Source organism: Conger conger, chromosome 7 (genome assembly GCF_963514075.1).
Source record: "Conger conger chromosome 7, fConCon1.1, whole genome shotgun sequence".
Taxonomy (NCBI): domain Eukaryota; kingdom Metazoa; phylum Chordata; class Actinopteri; order Anguilliformes; family Congridae; genus Conger; species Conger conger.
Window position 1 is genome coordinate 51,121,393 of NC_083766.1, and position 19,965 is coordinate 51,141,357.

A 19,965-nucleotide genomic window follows, 5' to 3' on the forward strand; every position below is an offset into this window, starting at 1 on the left:
GGGGGTTTTGGGACGGGGGGGGTGGTGTAGAGGGCTGTGAGAAGAGGCACTGAAACAAGCAGATTTGTGTAAAGCCGGTCGAGCGGAAGACAAACACGGGAGAGAATAAAGAAGGGGAGCGGGGGTACACATGTAAATAAACAGGCCGTACCGTCACACAAACGCCAGTGGGGGAGGGGGAAGGACAAGACACTGTCTCCTCCGCTTGGCTGGGCACCGCTTCCCAACAATCCCCCTGGGGACAGCGGACGACAATGGGAGGCATTGATTCGGCATGTCCACAAATGTCTGCTAGTGTCCCACTCTAACCTGCGTGAGCGTGACGGACCTCCGGAAGCACGTCACCCACTCTGCCGACACATACCGCCCCCCGCCCCCCCTCCTCCCCCCTCCGATCCCAGCCGGGATGAGGAGACTCACCTCGGGTGTGTTTTTCTTGAACTCTCGGCTCTGGTCAATGAGCTTTTTCCTGGACTGCTCGCTCTCATCCTGTCGGTTAGCCAGTACTGTGGCGGTGGCGTCGAGTTCCCTCTGGGGAGGAAGAGACAACAGAGTGAGCACACATGAGTCTGCAGGGGTGGGGGGTGGGGGGCACGTAATTTACATAAACAGACAAACAAGGAATCCCCCCCCACCCCACCCCACCCCAGCAACCCCACAGCTAGCTTGGCAAGGCAAACCAGGGCACCATGGCATCAGCGTGAGAGCATGATGGAGGGAGAGAGAGAGAGAGAGAGAGAGAGAGAGACCGAGAGCGATAGAAGGAGAGAGAGAGAGAGAGGGTAAGAGAATAAGAGAGAGGATCTCTTTGCGAGCCAGGAGCTGAGATGTATTCTCCAATGCATTGCGACAGCCCCTCAACTGAACACCAGCTTAGCCCAGATCTCTCCCTGGGAGAAGCTCTCCTGCTCCCTCACGGAGCACCTTCCCCTCTCCACGGGCAGCACAAGAAGCAGAAAACACAGCCAGCCCACTCGAGCGGAGACGCAGCCGTTCTTCACCCCGTGAAACTCCCCGCGTCAGTCAAAGCCCTCGGAGGGGCGCGAGGAAGAAAAGGACATCGCTGACGAAGTCGCTCCTCGTCCGAATCAATCGGCCTTTTGCACAGCCCATTAGCGTGATGAAGAAGTGAGTCGGGGGCCGGGGGAGCGGGACGAGGCGGCGAGAGAGAGCAGAGCGAGCGGAAGAGTCTAGAACAGCCGGCCCAGCGAGGGCAGGGGCCACTATGGGTGGGCTGGTTCTGGTCGGGGAGGGAGGCTAGGGGCACACCAGGGCCTCTTCTCCCCCCCCCCCGCCCCCAGCCACAATGGGAACGTTGGGCTGGCTCCGGGTCCCGGTGGCGGTTTTGGGGGCCGGGCTCCGTGACGTGACGTTCCGCAGAGCCCGCTGACATCTGGGAGCCAGATGCGGGAAGCGAGTCGAGTTAATTAGGCCAGGACTCCGCTCCGCAGACGGGAACCTTGAACAGGACCGCCTGGAGGGGGAGCGGGGGGGGACTGGGCAGGCTGGGGGGCGGGGGCTAACCGCCGACACAGCTCCCACACCCCGCCCTGGCTTTCATCCTCCCGGTGAACGCCCAATTATCACCGTGTTTCACAGGGCCGAGCTAGCTGCTAGCACGGGTCAGACACCCAATACCGCCGATGTGTCCGGAGCGTCAGCCCTGGCACGGGTTCACATGACGCAGTGCTTTACCCGGCACCCCGTCACACAAAACACACCGTGGGAGAGCTCTTTACCCGGCACCCCGTAACACAAAACACACCGTGGGAGAGCTCTTTACCCGGCACCCCGTAACACAAAACACACCGTGGGAGAGCCCTTTACCCGGCACCCCGTAACACAAAACACACCGTGGGAGAGCCCTTTACCCGGCACCCCGTAACACAAAACACACCGTGGGAGAGCCCTTTACCCGGCACCCCGTAACACAAAACACACCGTGGGAGAGCTCTTTACCCGGCACCCCGTAACACAAAACACACCGTGGGAGAGCTCTTTACCCGGCACCCCGTAACACAAAACACACCGTGGGAGAGCTCTTTACCCGGCACCCCGTAACACAAAACACACCGTGGGAGAGCTCTTTACCCGGCACCCCGTAACACAAAACACACCGTGGGAGAGCTCTTTACCCGGCACCCCGTAACACAAAACACACCGTGGGAGAGCTCTTTACCCGGCACCCCGTAACACAAAACACACCGTGGGAGAGCTCTTTACCCGGCACCCCGTAACACAAAACACACCGTGGGAGAGCTCTTTACCCGGCACCCCGTAACACAAAACACACCGTGGGAGAGCTCTTTACCCGGCACCCCGTAACACAAAACACACCGTGGGAGAGCTCTTTACCCGGCACCCCGTAACACAAAACACACTGTGGGAGAGCTCTTTACCCGGCACCCCGTAACACAAAACACACCGTGGGAGAGCCCTTTACCCGGCACCCCGTAACACAAAACACACCGTGGGAGAGCTCTTTACCCGGCACCCCGTAACACAAAACACACCGTGGGAGAGCCCTTTACCCGGCACCCCGTAACACAAAACACACTGTGGGAGAGCTCTTTACCCGGCACCCCGTAACACAAAACACACCGTGGGAGAGCCCTTTACCCGGCACCCCGTAACACAAAACACACCGTGGGAGAGCTCTTTACCCGGCACCCCGTAACACAAAACACACTGTGGGAGAGCTCTTTACCCGGCACCCCGTAACACAAAACACACCGTGGGAGAGCTCTTTACCCGGCACCCCGTAACACAAAACACACCGTGGGAGAGCCCTTTACCCGGCACCCCGTAACACAAAACACACCGTGGGAGAGCCCTTTACCCGGCACCCCGTAACACAAAACACACCGTGGGAGAGCCCTTAACCCGGCACCCCGTAACACAAAACACACCGTGGGAGTGCTCTCTGCTGAGGCCGTGTAAAAAACCAACCAAGCTAAAATAACACTGCCTGTGATTAAACATCCACTGCACCGTCACAAGCTAAACGTTCATAAAACTGAAATTACAGTCAACAAGACGCACAAGTGAACGGTGGTGGTGTTCCCTTTGCCAGATGTAACCACACTGCGTGTCAGTAACCGCTGCGTGTCAGTAACCGCTGTGTGTCAGTAACCACACTGCGTGTCAGTAGCTTCGGCCTGGTGGAAAAGCGTACTCAGCCAGGGACGGGTCACACCCACCATGTCAGGTACTGCTCTGGGACTCCAGGCATGCGAGGGAGTGAGAGACAGAAAGAGAGGTGGGAAAGAGACAGTGATACCAAGGCCTCATCTCATCCAGTGCCAGCCCCACCAATCCAGAGAGAGAGAGAGAGAGAGAAGGAGGAGAGAGAGTGAAAAGGGAGAAGGAGGAGAAGGGGAGAGGGAGAAGGAGGAGGGGGGAGATGGAGAGAGGGAGAGCGAGAGAGGGGGGAGAGAGGAAGAGCGAGAGAGAGGGAGAGAGCAAGAGAGAGGGAGAGAGAGGAAGAGAGAGAGCGGTACCGAGGCCTCATCTGACCTCCCGCTGCAGAGACAGGGCGTTACGTTCGCCCCACTGCCCGTCGACGGAAAACACAAACCCTCGCAAAGGCTGCTGGGACGCCCCCTCCCCCACCCCCCGGCCTTGCAGCGAGAGGAGGCGGCTATGGCTGCAACACGGACACAAGAGCCTCTCGCTCCCCACAAAAGCTGACCCTGGATTAAGGGCAATGGGACTGGGGCGGACCGAACTGATCTGAGATCAGCGTGCAGACGGAGCCGCGGGCCGGTCAGGGCGGTCCAGATGGGCCAGCCCAAGGTCCAGCCATGCAGAGCGAGCGGGGGTTTGGGAGCGGAGAGGAGCTGCTAGAGAAACAGTCCGCCCTCTCGCGTATCACTGAACTTTCATCGTCTTTCCCTCTCCAGTTCTCTCGAACACTCTCTTGCTCTTTTTCCCAAAAGGGGAGGAGGGGAGAAGAAAAAAGAAAAAGAAAAAAAACCTTTTTCCCCCAAGCTTCTGTCAAGTCAGACTCTCGAGACTGATTAGCAGATGCTGCTATTACGCCCATTATGCAAACGATTTGGCTAATCACTTAAAATTGATTAGTAGGAGGCTTCTAAAATCCTAATTCGCTGCAACTCAGGGACCCCCCTCCCCCGGAGCCGGTCCATGGGAATATTTATGGTAATTACGTTTCCATCAACAGGAATGCCGAAATTCAGCCCACCCCAGCGTCTGCAACCCTGCAGGCAGATCCTGAAAACGCACGGCAGGCCCCCCTTTTACTCCTGTGGCAAAAGTCCCTGGGTTTATATTTTAGTGCCCGCTTCCATATAAATCACAGCCATAAAATACCACATATCTGGTTTCTATAACTGTAGACAGCTTCACAGCTCAAGAAAATGCTAGAGTGCAGCAGACGTCCTTTCCGTCAGCAAACCATCAATACAGCCGAGCAGGCTACAGCTTGTTTATGGTAAACTGCAGACGCAGACAAAACATTCAGCCAGCCCCATGTTTAAAAAATAACAACCTGCCTCAAACAGGCTTTCACGGTTATTTTATTTTTCTTCTTTTATTTTTTTTCCCCCTTTTCTTTTTTGTATATATATTTTTTTTTTTTTCACACAGCAAAAGGTTAGCAGGACAAATAAATTGTGCCCCTGATGAGACGTCCGAAAAATCACAAAAAGCAAAGGGGAGAAAAGGGCTGACCTGCCTGCCTGCTGTGGGCCGTGTTTTGGTCGGAGTCGGGCCCCAGCTGTGTGACGGAGCAGGCCAGGCCCGGGGGCCGAACGGGCCCTCCCCCTCCCTCCCTCCCGTTCCCGCCCCCCCGCCCCCCTCACCCGCCCGCCGCGCGGCTTTTTGCGCGAAGGAGCCGGGGTTTGTATAAAGGACCGAATTGTACTCTATAATGGCTTTATAATTTTCCTAATGGAGGAATTTGGCTGGCTCAGGCAGCGGTGCTTGTCTTAGTTAATTTGTTCAGTAGTAAACGCTGATGGAACAGATTACCGCGCTCCCTGGAGAGCGCGCCTGTGCCAGATGCTATCAGCCGCGTATCGCCGGGCTGCTCCGTAAGCCGGCTCCGCGCGGGAGAGGGGAGGGGGGGGGGGGGGGGGGGGGAAACGGAGCGCATCAGCGGTTTCGCGCTAACGGCGGGGTAATGAGGAGCCGGAGCGGACCGCTGACTGCAGACTCATCTCCCCGCTCCCCACCCCCCCCCTCCCAAAACCCTCCGACGAACACTACGCGCCTTTCCAAATTAAATTTCAGGCTCATTAGGTGAGGGAGGGGGAGGGGGGGGGGGGGGGGGGGGGGAGCAATAACGCAACCGTTAGGCGGGAAATCGTCGGCGGAGGCGAAAAGGAACAGCGTTCCCCAAAAAAGCTAGTTTGGCCTGGGATGAGAGTGCAGGCACACTTTGTTTTAAATTGCATTTTGACTCTGGGATTGCTTTCAGGCAAAGCAACAGAAGCAGACGTATCAAGACAACAACAAAATTTAAACCCAACAAATTAAATAAGTATGTGAAAATAAGTCCAATCTCTGCTAAACAGCCACTGGCTTTGAGCGGGGGAATTTGGGAAAGCTACAGAGTGGACTAACGTAAGCCTTTACAAATTAGCTGTTCTTGCCCGCAGTCATAGGCAATAGGGGCAACGGTAAAAAATACAAAAAATAAAAAGGGGGGGGCGTAGGAGGGGGGTAAGAAATGTTTTTTTGGCAGGGAGCAAATACAAATTTGCCTCAAAAGGAGTTACGGTGCTGAAAATGTAAGTAAATCTGATTTTAAAAATAACCGGATTTAAGTAACTCCAGCTGTAAAAAGAAGCTATTGGTTTTGTGTGGGTTGAATTTAGACTGCATCAGCAGGGCCAGAGAAACTGCTTTTCTTCGACCCGACCACATCGCTCTTTATCAATACCCCAGAAAGTGCTACTTTTTCCGCTTTATTTACTCGGCGGCTTACGCAACCCAGACCCGCGTTACGCAAGACACGAGAAAGCGCAACACTTCATTACTCAAAGATAAAGGCTAACTGTACGGCGGCCATCTTGAACTGAGGCCCATCTGCCAGCAGTCACTTCAGTTCAGGTGCATAAACTCAGCAACAAAAAAAAGCACCAGTTTGCAATCTTGCTTACCTCTGCACCAAGAAAACCCATAAACCGCCTCTCCTCATGGGCCAGACGCAGCCAATCACAACACAGGGCAAAATAGAAATGTTTTCTCTGGTTAATGAGGTGTAAATAATTTCTAAAATTACGCAAAGCTATTTCTGTGGCACAGAATTGATTTGGCATCACAATCTAATGCCACATTTGCTGAGTTGCATATCTAAAGTTAGGACGGTCTAATTAATTCTTCCAAATGAAAATAAAAATTCCGCGTGGGACTTTTCCAGGCTCAGTCGTAGTTTATCGGAGTGTTCTTTTCGGATAATAAATAGGCCAATTCAGGTCCGGCATCGATTGTATTATGTATCAAGAGCACGCAGCATACCGAGCATATGGTTCCTGTAAAATACACGAGGTGTCGAGGAGAAGTGGAAAAACAACAATCGGGGGAGAGAGACAGAAGTCTAGCTTTGTGTACCACTTCAAAGGAACTCCAGACAAGCAGCAAACACAAATGTCTGTTCTCTCCCCGCTCGTGCGACAGCTGCTGTTAGCATTAAGTGTTTGCAAATTTATTTTCATTTGAACAGTCACACTGTAACCTTTATCAAGGTCTTTTCCATCATAACGCTACCATTTTGTACAGGCCCCAGTGTAACAAAACTCTTATCTACAGAGGCCCCCTCCTTTCAAAATGCCTCTCCTCCGTTTACCTAAGATTTCACTCGCAGAACAATGCGGTCCGATAAACACTTCACAGCGTACGCTTGGCAAAGGCCCGGCGAATTTAACCTTGCCATTCCTCCTGTACAGAAAACTCCCAGCCTTGGCATTGGTCCGTGACCGCAGTCGCTCGGTAACGTGCGTAACGCCGGCCCGTGATTGGCGGTTTAATATGTTAAATTGGCGTGGCAGTTTAACGCGAGTTTAACCTGCACTTGTATCGCTGGCTAATAAGGCCGCCGGTGTCTCAGCGCCGTCAGAGTGACAGGACTGTGAGTGATGTCTTAACACGGGCGATGAATCACACGTCAGCGGGGAGCGAGGGGGGAGAGACGGGCGGGAGGGACGGGGAGGAGAGCGCGTTTCTCCCCGCCAGCCAAGGGCCCCGTTTCACCCACGCCTACCCCCCCAAACTCTTCCTCTTTCATCCCTCTCTTTATGTGCACTTTCTACATGAAGTTAAAAAGCCGGAACTGTCGCTCCGCGGGCTGATGGAAATGCCCCTTTGCCGGGGTCGTTCCTCGCCGGAAGGGCAACACCAGACCGGACCAAAGAGGCCAAACTGAGTCGAGTGGGGGAGGGGATCCACAGGGCATGGGGTCTGGGTAGGGAGGGTACACCAGTGTGTGTGTGTGTGAGCGTTTCAAATGATGAAATGAGCATATACCTCAGTATTTGGCCAAACAGAGGTGTGTAGTCGGCCATTTAACTGACGGCTGGCTCTCATGGAACTCCTTGAATGAGTGGGGCCAGATTTCATCAGCCGGACCAACTTCAGGCAAAACTTACCGATTAATTTTAACCGAACCACGCAAGCTCCATTATACGTGCGGATATTAATTACCGAAATTATTACACGACAGGAGCAATATTGTGTGTTGACTAAAGACAGAAAAAAAAGCCCTTTCATTCTGGTTAAGCGCACAAGGTTCCCGGTAGTGCACTCAGCATATTAATAATTTATAACTGCCAGTCTTGGTCGGAACAGAAATCCCTCGATAAATTGACAAACTCAAGGATGAAGCAGTCCCTGCGGAGTTCAGTAAAACAAGTACGCTTTGCTAACAAGAATTTAACCCACACGAGCATGACGAACCCACACTGGTGAGTCCAGGACAGAACACCGTGTGTGCTGAAGTGAAGCAGTAAAGGAGGAGGCACAAAGCCTAAATTAGCATGTAAAAAAAACGGGTAGCCACCGGAGAGGTGGGACAGCGGAATTAACGAGCGCACCTTCCCCCGTCTTTATTAAAGGCGGCCATTTTATTCTCTAAATAGTGCCTTTGACGGGGCTCAAAGTACGTCTCTTGCTCTGGGTGATTTACACTGGAGCTGCCGCGGGTGCGTTTGAAGCGCTGCGGTTTCACAGGGGTGAAAAGTCTCGCGGCGAGGCGTCACGTTCCCGCCGTTTCCCGCGCCCGGCCGGTCCGTCTCGCTCGCTCGGCTGAAAGCACGGAGCGCTGACAAAGTCCACCGCCTCAGGCCAGCTCCACATTTTCACGCTCAACGGCCATTGGTTAGTACCGGGGCCCAGACGCGTCACGTGACCGAGGGATCTTCAGGACAGCAGGCCTTCCGATGGGAGTACGTGACCCTGGTCGTCCCACAGTACAGTTAATGGTAACATAGTCACTTCCAAAAGACCACTATTCTCGCCGCGAAAGGGAAGTAGGGAACTTCTTTTTTTGGTTCAGTCACGCAGAAATACTCAAGTGTTATTTATATTTCCTTGGTTTTTTTGTCCTTTGAATTGTTTCCGAACAAATGAGAAGAAACAGTAGAAGGCATAACCAAAAATATGCTACGATTCTCTGAGCGTAATGAAATCTCATTGTATTTCATACAGCAAAATATGCTAAAATAACACTTGAACAGGCTCTAGTGGTTGTGTACTGATTCACGGCTCTACAGGCAAGTCTTCTAATTAAAATTCTGTAATTATGTTTATTTAAAGTCATGTTTATTTTAATAAATGAAGACAGTTTTTGGTAGACTTAAGTCTTTTAAATGGTTGTAAAACTGCAGCCGTAAATGTACCTGGTACATCTAAAGCAGATTCTGTATGCTTCTCTCCCCCATTCAAATTTGTATGCAATGTGGCCATTCAATTTCAAGTACAGGGCCTGACGGATATTAGTATAGCACGGCACTAAATTTCCAAACACAAGGCCTTCAGCGGCTGTGGTCAGACAGGGCAAGGGCAGCCGTCGTGGGTGGCCCTGGGTTTTTGGTTATAGCTGGCGTAACGCTTCCTGTGGAGGGAACGAGGACGTACAATTTTCGATATAAAAGTTTAGCCCAGGAGGATTCCGCCACGCCACGCCCTGCTCCCCCCACCGCACCGCACCCCACCCCACCCCGCCGCTTTCCCTCCCACCGAAACCCAAACCGCAGCATTTAGCGCTTCAGCTTAACAGCAGAGGAGCACGAGGACGCCGAGACAACCCGGTGCTCAGACAACCTGAACAAACAAACAGCCTAATGTAGGGGGTCCGGCCACCGCAAAGAGCGGCTCCAATTTCCCCGTCTCGAAAGAAAGAGCACAAAGCCTGGGTTTCCCCCCCGCTCTCAAACGTCCACACCTGAACTTTCACACTCAGGGCAGTTCCAGCGAGCGCTGAAGAGGTCGGAAACCCGCCACATTAACGTGTTATGCACCTCAAGTGGGGGGAAAAAAGGTCCAATTACCAAGGGAAGAGGGGATTGTGTTTCAGGAAAAGGCCCCCCCCCCCCAGCTAGGCCGGCAGACAGCCTGGTCTCAGTCACTCCACACTGGGTCAGGCCTGGAGTTACACTGCCTCTCAACTGTGACAGAACGGGACTGGAACAGCTGCCTAAATGCACTCACTCCACCACCCTTTCTACATGGAAGTGATGCGCAAAAATCTTAACTTGAGTGACAGATAAACTATCTTTTTTCTAATGTTTTTGAAGGCCTATCGTGCGTTCACATTTTCCCGTTTCTGTATTCCATCCGCATAGCGTGACAGTTGTTTACATGCGAGCATTATGCATTCGCTATAATCAGTCTTTAATCACAAGCTTTATGGAGTGCACTTCAGTCGTGGAGGATTTGGTGATTATGGCTGGAGCAGAAAAGTCTCTTTAGGACAGGGGCTTTATTAGTCGGAATTAAACAGCCCTTTCAAATTGCCTCAGCTCCGGTCCAAAGCGGCAGCGATCAATCCAGAGGGGGCCGCGGAATCAAAAGCGTTTCCAGCCGTAATGACTGGGGACTGATTCGCTTTCTTCCCGACAAGATTTGCAATCTCGCCTTCTTTTCTGATTTATTATGAAACGGGAAAACAGCGATTTGCCTCGGCGTCCTCTCCTCTCCAGTTTCGATGCGGGAGTGGAGGCTGCGTCGTCCGTAAAACCACCAGACAGCAGGGCTGCCGTTTAGGCTGGCTTTAATGATATAAACACCGGTACCTGGAATGGGCACAATTAACTTCTCAAGCTCAGCAGTCATCAGGGTTCCTCAGAGGACCATGCCCAATCTAAAGCTCGCATTCTGCAAAGGCACTGAAATTAGAACTACAATACCCATAAGGCATCCTCGGGTCACAAGGCAGGAGGCGGGGCGCATAACTGTTTAACAAGTCGACGGCAACACCCCAACTCCAGTCAGGCTGCAGGCCCAAACTGGGTTTAACCAACCAGGCTGGTTCTTGCAATGACTGGATTGGGCATGAGGATCCCCATCCCCCCCCCCCGCCCCATTGTCCCTCCACCCTAAATGAGGGGTTAGAGACGTGCCAAGGCTGCAAGACGGCGGGAATGTTTTGGAAACACGAGGGCGTCGTTCTCCGCTCATCTACATTTACAATTTTGTAACGGCACCCGCCGCTAACCCTAACCTCCGCCCCCGTCGATATCCACATTCCGCGGATACTTTCCGAGCTTTGCGGTGACTAATTAAAGAAATTATACGGCTCGCGCGGAGGGGAGCGTAGCCGGAGACGGGGCCCGATCCCAGCGTCTACGGAGGGATCTGACAGAAAAGGACGACACGACAGGAGGGGGTGGGTGAGAACGAGCTCTATAATTACAGTCCATCACGGGCCGCAAACTCGGGTTTCACACACAGACGCTGGTTGTTCCAGACACATTCACGGAGAGCCAAAAAAAGCCGGAATATCAGATGCAGGGAGGGGGGAGGGAGTGGGATTAGACAAGAAGGCGTTTTGTTTGACGTACCAAGCATTTATCAATCAGGCATGTTGGGGCCATCTTCTGAGCATCAACTCGACACCTCTAACTGAAAAGCTGCATCAGGATTTGCACTTAGTACTTGTAAGTAGTAGCCTTAGCAAAGCCTACTTGCTCAGCCAAGGTTCAGTTACTGTACTCGCTTGGGCAAAATGGGCAGTTAAACCGCAGCCAATGGGAGACGAGCACAATGCTGACATCACCAGCAGACATGGAATGCAGCAAGCTAAAAGAACCCTTTTACAAGCGCAGAGGGCTATCTGCACATATTCCATCAAGCTAATCTCAGGGCAGATCAAAGATAAATACAACATAGCGCCGGCAAACACACGAGGAGACGTTGTCGTTTACGCGAAAAGAAATATCCATTTACCCTTGTGTTTTTTTTGGTAGATTTGATACCCTTCAATCTCCCCAAACTGACAGGGGGCACTGGCATGAGCGAGATGGGGCCAGGCACGGGAAGGCTGCCAGCTTATCGCCGCTGCGGTTCATTGATCTCGGTTCCAGTTCTGATGGCGGAAGAGGGGCGCAGCCCAAAAACACGGCTCAACGGCACAGGAAGAGAGGACTGACAGGTAGCTTCCTCTCTCTCTCTCTCAGGGAGGGACAGGGAGAAGCGCTCCTTTCACAAATGACAGCGGGCACGTTTTCGCGCTCCAAAGCACCACCGAACGCGCACGCCGAGGCAGCCGGCTCGCACCTCCATCGAGACGGGCACGCCTTCCCACAATGCCGTGGGGCTCTTAATGACCTCGACATGGGTGCACAGGCTAGAGCCAGGGCCCCCCCCCCCCCCTACCCCCACATCCATAATCCTGAATGGGAACACAGGCCTAAACCGTACAGCAGGAGAACAGACAGATGACAGTGTTTACTCTAAAGGGGAGAGGGGGGTGATAAAAACTACTTTTGACACGTGATGTAATTGTTCCAAGATTGATTCCCTTCATAATAAAGCTCTGTCTTCCAAGTGATTTTTCCATAGCGCCGAACCCCCTGAAAAACAAGACATGGGATTTTTATGTGACAGCACACTCACCGACCAATGTTCCAATACCCTCCTGCCTGACATGTACATATATTTTTAGACTAATGTTCTTTGCTAAAGTGCCATCACCTGTCACGGAGCTTTTCTTGGAACGTATGACCGGGCCGAGACAGCCTTAAATTCCTGTCAGGAGGCTAACTGAAGCCGATTACAAAATCAATACGGAAACAACGGAGGAGCAAATCTCTCCTGAAGGAGGCAGCTGGAACCCCGGTGACAAAACGCACAAAACACGGAATAATTCCCCGCTTAATTTCCGACGTCAAGAACCGCATCAGAAGACCAATAATGCAAAGCAATAAAAAAAAGCATCAATACCCAGCAGAAGTCACTTTTCTAGTCAATGTTTAAGGGTTTTTCCCCAGAGAGAACAAAACTGGCAAATTACTCCCAGTCTCGGGTAATGGGTATACGCAGCATTTTATCCATCAGTTTCCATATGCTATGCAATAGCATTTACCCCCAGCATTAGCCATGGCCCCTCTCAGTCTACCCAACAGCATTAACTAGGCAGATAATGCTAGCGCACGCACTACGATATTGACACTGCAGCAGTTTTTTCAGCCATGTTTGTGGACACAGTCGGCTAATCTTTAAAAAAAAAGAAAAAAAATCAACAAGGTCGTTCCAACCGAAGTGGAGATAAAACCGATTATTTTGGATAAAAGGAAAACAAAGACGTCAGTGTGACAGGAGGTCAAAGTCGTGTTTTGGCTGCACCGAGGCAGAGGGCACGGTTAGCCTCGATACGCTGTTCCCTTTGGCCCGCACCGCGGGTGGAATTTCTCTAATGCAAACTCTAGACTAAATAGGGGAGGCGACCTCTCAACACCACCAGAGAGGAGGCATTCTTGGAAGTCTTAAAGGGACAACAGGTAAGATTTTTGTGTTAAAACATTGTTACGAGACCATTGCAAATCCCTACCTATCATTGAAAAAGGCTCACTGACATGTTGACTCACCCTCTGCCTGCAATTATAGTCCTTACAGTCCCTCCATTCGAGTTTCAAAATATACAGTTGACGGCCCGACACTCTGCACCAAAACATGTACAGCTGTATAATAACTCAAGCTCATTGTTAGAAAATTGGTTTGCCACAAACCAATGGCGTTGCCACAGCCACAGCCAATGGCATTTCAACGTCAGCGCGTTCACAGAGAAGGGGGAGGGATAAAGAGTGTTGTGGTGTGAAGGTGTTTGTTGCTGCTATTCCTCTCTTGACCGTTGCCATTTCTCTCTAGTCCGAAATTACCTATTGCGCCTTTAAGGTCCGGAGCGAGTGGCAAAGCATCATGGGAAACCGCTCTCAGATCAATGGATAACGCAGGTGGCGGTGGCGAATATCTCGCCTGTACAAGTGTTGCACAACTGGTTTGCATCCTGTCTGCAGTTTGTTGTGTAAGCAGACGTGGCCCACGGTTTGCGAGGGGAAGAGAGCGCCTGTCTGAGGCGTCTCTTTCACAGATACCGGACTGCAACTGAACCGCCTCCTCCTCCTCTTGTTCTCGGAGATTTCGCAACCCCTCTGGAAAAAACGGGGAGTTAAGCATTCTAGAGACAAAAGACAAGGACGCGACAAGGACAGGCGGTCGGACCCGACGCTTCGCAGGCAAACACAGAGCCATTCTCCTTGACCTTCATTTTTTAAACTGCCTCGTGAAATTATCTGCCAATTATTTCATTGTGTACGCTCGTCCACGGGCAGCACAGAGCGTCCCTCTCACAAAAGAAGGGAGTAAAAAATATAATAATGCGCCAAGCGCAGGGAAAGGCTTTCCACGGGGAAGGAGAGTGAACCGTGCACCGTCTCTCACAGTTTTTTTTTAATAAGGTCTCTTCAGACGCCAGAGCTTTTTCGGCCATGGGTGAGAGCAAACGAGAGGGCCTGGCGTGTGGGTGTCACACGTGGCTTCGGGCCAGTCGGGCCCTGGGCCAAAAACCGGTGCGGATGTGTCTCCGGTATTCACGGGCACCGTACCTGGAATCATCACAGGACCGGGGGCTTTCGAACGGTTTTCGAACGGTTCGAACGGTTCCGAAACGTCGACGGCAACGCGGGTCTCGCCGCTCACATATACGACCGCTGAACGAACTCGCAGAGAGACCCCTGGAAACAAGACGCGTTCACAAAGTTCACCTGCGTGCGTGACAGAATGGTATTACTATGTGCAGGGCGGGCCCGCCTGCGTGGGCTGCAGCGACCTCTCACAAAAGCGTGAATTCAGAGCGAGGTGAAGGGGCGAACAGGCCCGGTATTATGGCCTGGGAATATCGCAACGGTATCTGATTTGGGCCAGGGCTAACTAATCCTTCCCCGTATTTGCATTTCGACACAGGGAGGAACTTGTTTACCGCTCGACGGCGAGGCTAATGTATTCGCCGCATTAATTATGAATCAGAATTATAATTGAATATTAGCATAGCATAGCTTACAGTGAATGGACAGAGGCTGCCTGTTTTCAAAGGGGGATGGGTGGGGGGGGGGGGGGATGTTTGGGTGGAGACAACAAGCCCTGGATTGTAGAGGCGAGACGCAGACGTGTTGCGTGACCCGGTTTGTGCCCCGGACCTGCCTGGCGCGCCCCGGGCTGCGTGTTTCTCACAGCCGTGAGCGGCGCACGTGACGCAGGGCACGCTACACGCACACGCGTGGGCTCAGACCCTGTGCGCACGGACGCCTCCTCCGCTCGCTGTCGCTTCAGACGCCGGCGGCCTGTTTCTGGGGGCGGGGGTGGGGGGGTGGGGGGGGGGGGTTACGCTTTGTTCCGAAGGGCGGTGGGGGGGTTGGTGGCATCCTGTACAACCGTACGATCCGAGACGAACACATTGCGGTCTGCGGTCGGGGTCCGATTTCCTCTGCAGCACCGTTCCTGTCAAACGGCTCCTTTGTTTGGTTTCGTTTCGCGAGCGTTCACACGGCGCGCCCACTTCCAAACTGTACTCTACTGTAAAGCCTGAGAGGCTGAGAGTGTGTATGTGTGTGTGCGTGTGCGCGCGTGTGTGCACGTCTGTGTGTGTGTGAATGTGTGCGCGTGTGTGTGTGTGTGTGTGTGTGTGTGTGTGTGTGAATGTGTGCGTGTGTGAGTGTGTGTGTGTGTGTGTGCGTGAATGTGTGCGTGTGTGAGTGTGTGTGTGTGTGTGTGCGTGAATGTGTGCGTGTGCGAGTGTGCGCGTGTGAGAGTGTGTGTGTGTGCGCGTGTGTGTGTTCATGTGTGTGTGTGTGTGTGTGTGTGTGTGTGTGTGTGTGAGAGAGAGTGTGTGCGTGTGTGCGTGTGTGCGTGTGTGCGCGTGTGCGCGTGTGTGAGAGTGTGCGTGTGTGCGTGTGTGTGTGGGTGAGCGTTACCAGACGCGGTGAAAGCGTATCCAGTAGGTGCCGGCAGCTCTCGTTTCTGTGGAATCGAGAGGCTGCATCGCCTCACACAGCTATCAGGCTCTCTTATCTCTCAGAGGCTGTTGTTTTGTGGCAGGTAAGTCTTCCTTTGTGCATGTTGACACAGAAACAAGAGTGCACGCGCACACACACACACACACACACAAAGATAATAAACGTGTTACGAGGAGGAAATGGCTGACACCAGCCCAATGCAGTCTCTAACCCCCCCCCCCCCCCCCCCCGCCCCTTTCTTTCCACACACATTTCACACAGAACACAACTGACAGGGTTCGCAGACCAAACGTTTGCCAAACACCGGATTCCAGCCAACCATTGTTTTCAACAACAAATATCTTTTTTCTTCACCGGCGATGGCTTATATGTTTTCATTTTGTTTTCTTTTGTTTACCGACAGACCTCAGGTATTTTATGTAAACCGTCGTGTTTCGGTCTGGCTCTCGCGAGCGGAGCTCCGTCGCCGGGTGACCTTCCGTGCGGCAGGGGTGTGCGGTGACTACGATGGGCCCAATTTCCCTCCGGGGGCCGCGTACAGGAGAGCGAGGTCAACGTTCCCCCCCCCGCCCCCCCACACCCCCGCACCCCACAACTGCGGCGAGGGAGAGACGGCGGAGGATAGACAAATAAGCAGAACCGGTGAAGTGTAGAATTCAGCGGCACGGAGGCCATCTCGCGACACGCCAGAGAGAAAAAAAAATATAGATAAAAATGGAGGAGTCGTTCCATTCCGCACCCGATTCCGAAATTGATTCGCCACTAAAAAGACGGAGAGAGCGGGAGGGCAATTCAACAATAAAAGCCCTGGAAGAATTTAGCGGGGCTTTGCAGGGCCAGAGCCCGTGAGGATATTGCAGATGGGAGATAGGGTCGGCGGGATAGTGAATCTGCTCCGCGCACGATAAGCGCTAGATGTTAAGCACCGAGTGGATCTCTGCACACGGGGGTAACAGGATGAAAAATCACCGCGCTCACCTGTGAATTAATACCTTTTCCCCCGCCATTAATTCAGCCCTGGCGGAGATCTTCGGGTGGCGACGCGCACAAACGTGCGGGAGAGGAAGAGTATCGCGAAATCGCGCCGGTTGATGGATTACAGACACGGCTTCGCGCGGGATACGGCCCGGGGGATGGGGGGGACGTCGGCGGGTCGTAGTGACCGGGAGTGTACGAAATGAAGGCCTCCGATCAAGCGCACGGGTCAATGCAGATCCGTCGCACGTCGCAAGGCATAAACATAGTGATTGTCAGTTATGATGGATAAAAATAGTAATTTTCAGTTACAGAGGACAACAATAATCATTTTCAGTAAGAGGGCGTACCAATAATAACGGTCATCCAAGCGAATGCAACCGAGGAGCACGTCCAAAAAAAATGGCCTTCCTGCAACAGATATCTTTAAAAAGAAATGTGCAATATTATTCATACGTATTGAAAAACCATGGCGATTTAAAGGTTTTAAACGGCCGTGAGACAGGCTAATTATTCCGGCGGCGTGCTGGAGGGGGTTGGGGGGGTGAGGATTAACACGGTGAAGAGGCCCCTCTCTCGCCCCCCCCCCCCCCTGTCTGAGGTGCGGTGTTATTCCGGCTGACGGGCCGAGACGGGCCCTTATCTCGGGACCCCGAGCCGGCGGCTGTGTGGAAGCCAGGAGAGAGCGCTCCGCGGCGGAGATGGATTAGGCCCGGGAAGACCGCCATCAGATAAACCTGATGGGGAAAGAAAAGGGGAGCGCGAAAAAAAAAAAAAAGAAAGGGAACGAAAAAATAAAATGGAGCACCTCCCACCCCCGCTCCTCCTGACACGCAGCGGAGACGCGGCAGAGCGGCTAGGTGAGCCCCGGCAGAGCCGTGACGGCCGCTGACTGAACGGCCCCTCGGCTTATCTGCGAGACGGCCTCTCTCTCTCCCTCTCTCTCTCTCTCTCTCTCTCTCTCTCTCTCTCTCTCTCTCTCTCTCTCTCTCTCTCCCCCCTTCTCCCCGTCGCCGGGGCCCTGTCTCCCTGCCCTGCGATTTATAAGCTTGATCGAAGGCCAACGGGATGAAAGTGGGAGAGGGATTCAAAAAGAAATTTTAAAAAGGGGAAGAAGAAAAAAAAAAACAAAAAACAAGACAAAATACCCTGGTGTAACTGTGGCGACACCGACTCCCTTTTACCAGCAGGCATTTCATCTTCATTTTCATCTGCCTCCATTTTAGCTTCCCAGGAACTTCACAAGGCGAGGCCGCGGAGCACGGCAGCTGCTTGATGTGAACAAATGGCTACAAATCAGAACCGAAAAGCACCTTACAGCGGCCGGTCTTCAGCAGGAATCCTAACGGGCTGAAGGTGCTCTCCTCTGTAGGCCTCTATAGGTCTACGCCAGGCGTGTCAAACTGCAGTCCTGGAGGGCCACAGCATCTGCAGGTATTTGCGGTTTCCTTCCAACCGAAGCACCTGAGAACATCGTCTGTGGACTCTTTACCCAATCACCCACTTCAATAAAAAAAAAACTAAATCCAGCAGACACTGTGGCTCTCGAAAGCTGGAGTTGACCCCCCCTGGTCAATGGCATTATCCTTGCCTTCAGCGCAGAGTCAGTAGGTTGGCAGAGAAGATACAGAGTTCACAGGAGTGAGCAGAAGAGGCCTGGGGGCTAAAATAAAACCCCACGAGAGGCCACAGCTCTATCCTCCAGCAAGGTGCTCACACTGAACTACTTGGATGAGGGTGCCTTCAAAGCAGATAAATAATGCAGAGGGTTTGTATTAACTTCTCTGCACACCGTGCCTTTTTTGGGTTTAACGTGGTCCGATTTTGAGTGACCCCCCTTGCACCAGCCTGGAGCTCGGGAAGCTCAGCCAAGGAAACGACGACACGACGTGCCCCCCCCCCCCAGTTTTTACAGGAGGCAATGAACGCGAAGCAAGGAGTCGACCGATCCCCTTTCCCCTCCAGAAACGGACACCCGCGGCTCCGTCGTGCGTTGCGCTAACGCACACACAGCAGGTCTCCGCTGGTGTAACCGAAGCCTCGGTTGAAGCAGAGGTCAACGGAGGCTCATCCCATTACCTGCTGCTGAACACAAAGCGGAAAAACCGCAGACGGCGAATCCCTTCCCGTCACCATTACAACCCGCACTACACAGTCCCTCGCTCAATCCCAATCTGGAATTTGGTTAACAAACCTATGAAAACACCACCAGACAGAGCGGCATTCCCACAAGGCCTTGAGAACGTGAAACGGATCAGACTGCAACGGCTCACCTCGGGTAAATCTTGGCAAAGAAGCCACAGCATTTCTGAAAAGAGAAATATAGATTATCCACATTTTGTGGGGTTTTCTTTTGTTGCTTGTTTGTTTGCTTCCCTCCGAATCGATTTGACGCCTGCAGGCCACCCGGTTGTCACTGGCGGTGCGCTTCAGCTGCGGTGAAGAACGGATGACAAAGCTCCGCCGGGTGACACAGGCATCATTAGCAATGGGGTTAATTTGGAGCCCTCCTTGGCATGGGACAGCCGATTATTCGGCCAGCAAGCTGCCAGCTGTTCCCTCGTTAACTGGGCCGTGTGCTCAGTCCTTCCAGTATGGGAAGGGAGATCCTTGCTCTTTTGCACCGAGATGGGACCAGTGCATCAAGAAAGAAAACGGTCCTGCCCCGCACTTGCTTAGGACATCTGGTCTTTGCATCCAGATAGGGGTACTTGGCCATCTAACAACTTGGCCTGCCAGTCTTTGTTTCCAAGGCCAAGTGCCCCTCACCAACAACTGGGTCTGCCGGTCTTCAGTACCAACTTAGAACCAGCTACCGAATTAGGACCCCATGAGCTAAGGGAGAGGGAACTATGATGTCACCCATTTTAATTGATCAATTAAGCACCGTGTAACAACAAAAAACTACCATTCCCAGCAGCCATCCAGGACCGGGGTTGGGAGCCGGTTGGACAGTGTGGGAATTGGGCCGTTCTCCCAGGCCTGGCACGGTCTCCATGCTCCTCCCATTCTCTCTGCGGCTGCTCCGCTTGGTGAGGCGAATGCAGAAGATGGCTGCCGCAGTGCCTCCTGCCCACTCAATCTTCACAAAATGCACAATAAACCAGCGCGAGGCCCTTCGTTTTTTAACCTCTGCTTTTAAGAGCGGTATTTTGGCTTTCTACCCTGGCACCGTGCTTCATCCTGCCACCCCAGAAACGGCACTCCTGGGCTGGGAGTAAGAAGGAGAACAACCCGCGTATCCGCGAGTGTGCATGTACACGTTTCTCTGGGCCATTTCCTGCCTCCTCCTCTGATTAAGAATCTCCTCCGCAAGTACCAGCTCCTCCTGCAGCTCTGTGAGTCCGCAGCCATCCCGGCACAAATTACCCCACAGTGCAATCACCACACTCAGGGATGATTTAGCACAACCTGAGCCGAGGCCCAAATGTGCAGAGTGATGGGAAAAATGCACCTCAATGGAGTGGAGGAAGAAAAAAAAAAACATTAATCAGCAAAAATATTCAAATTGTAGCGTGGA

The 19,965-nt window shown here is 52.8% G+C and overlaps 1 protein-coding gene across 1 annotated transcript in view; it reads right to left on the reverse strand.

The window, feature by feature from the left end:
- cux1a (cut-like homeobox 1a) overlaps window positions 1-19,965 on the reverse strand; it is a 176,941-nt gene that overhangs the window by 129,442 nt on the left and 27,534 nt on the right. The window contains exons 2-3 of the mRNA XM_061247663.1: window positions 421-531; window positions 152-235 (exon numbers count right to left, since the gene is read on the reverse strand). Of these exons, the coding sequence (XP_061103647.1) occupies window positions 152-235; window positions 421-531 (195 nt within the window). The remainder of the gene's footprint in view (window positions 1-151; window positions 236-420; window positions 532-19,965) is intronic.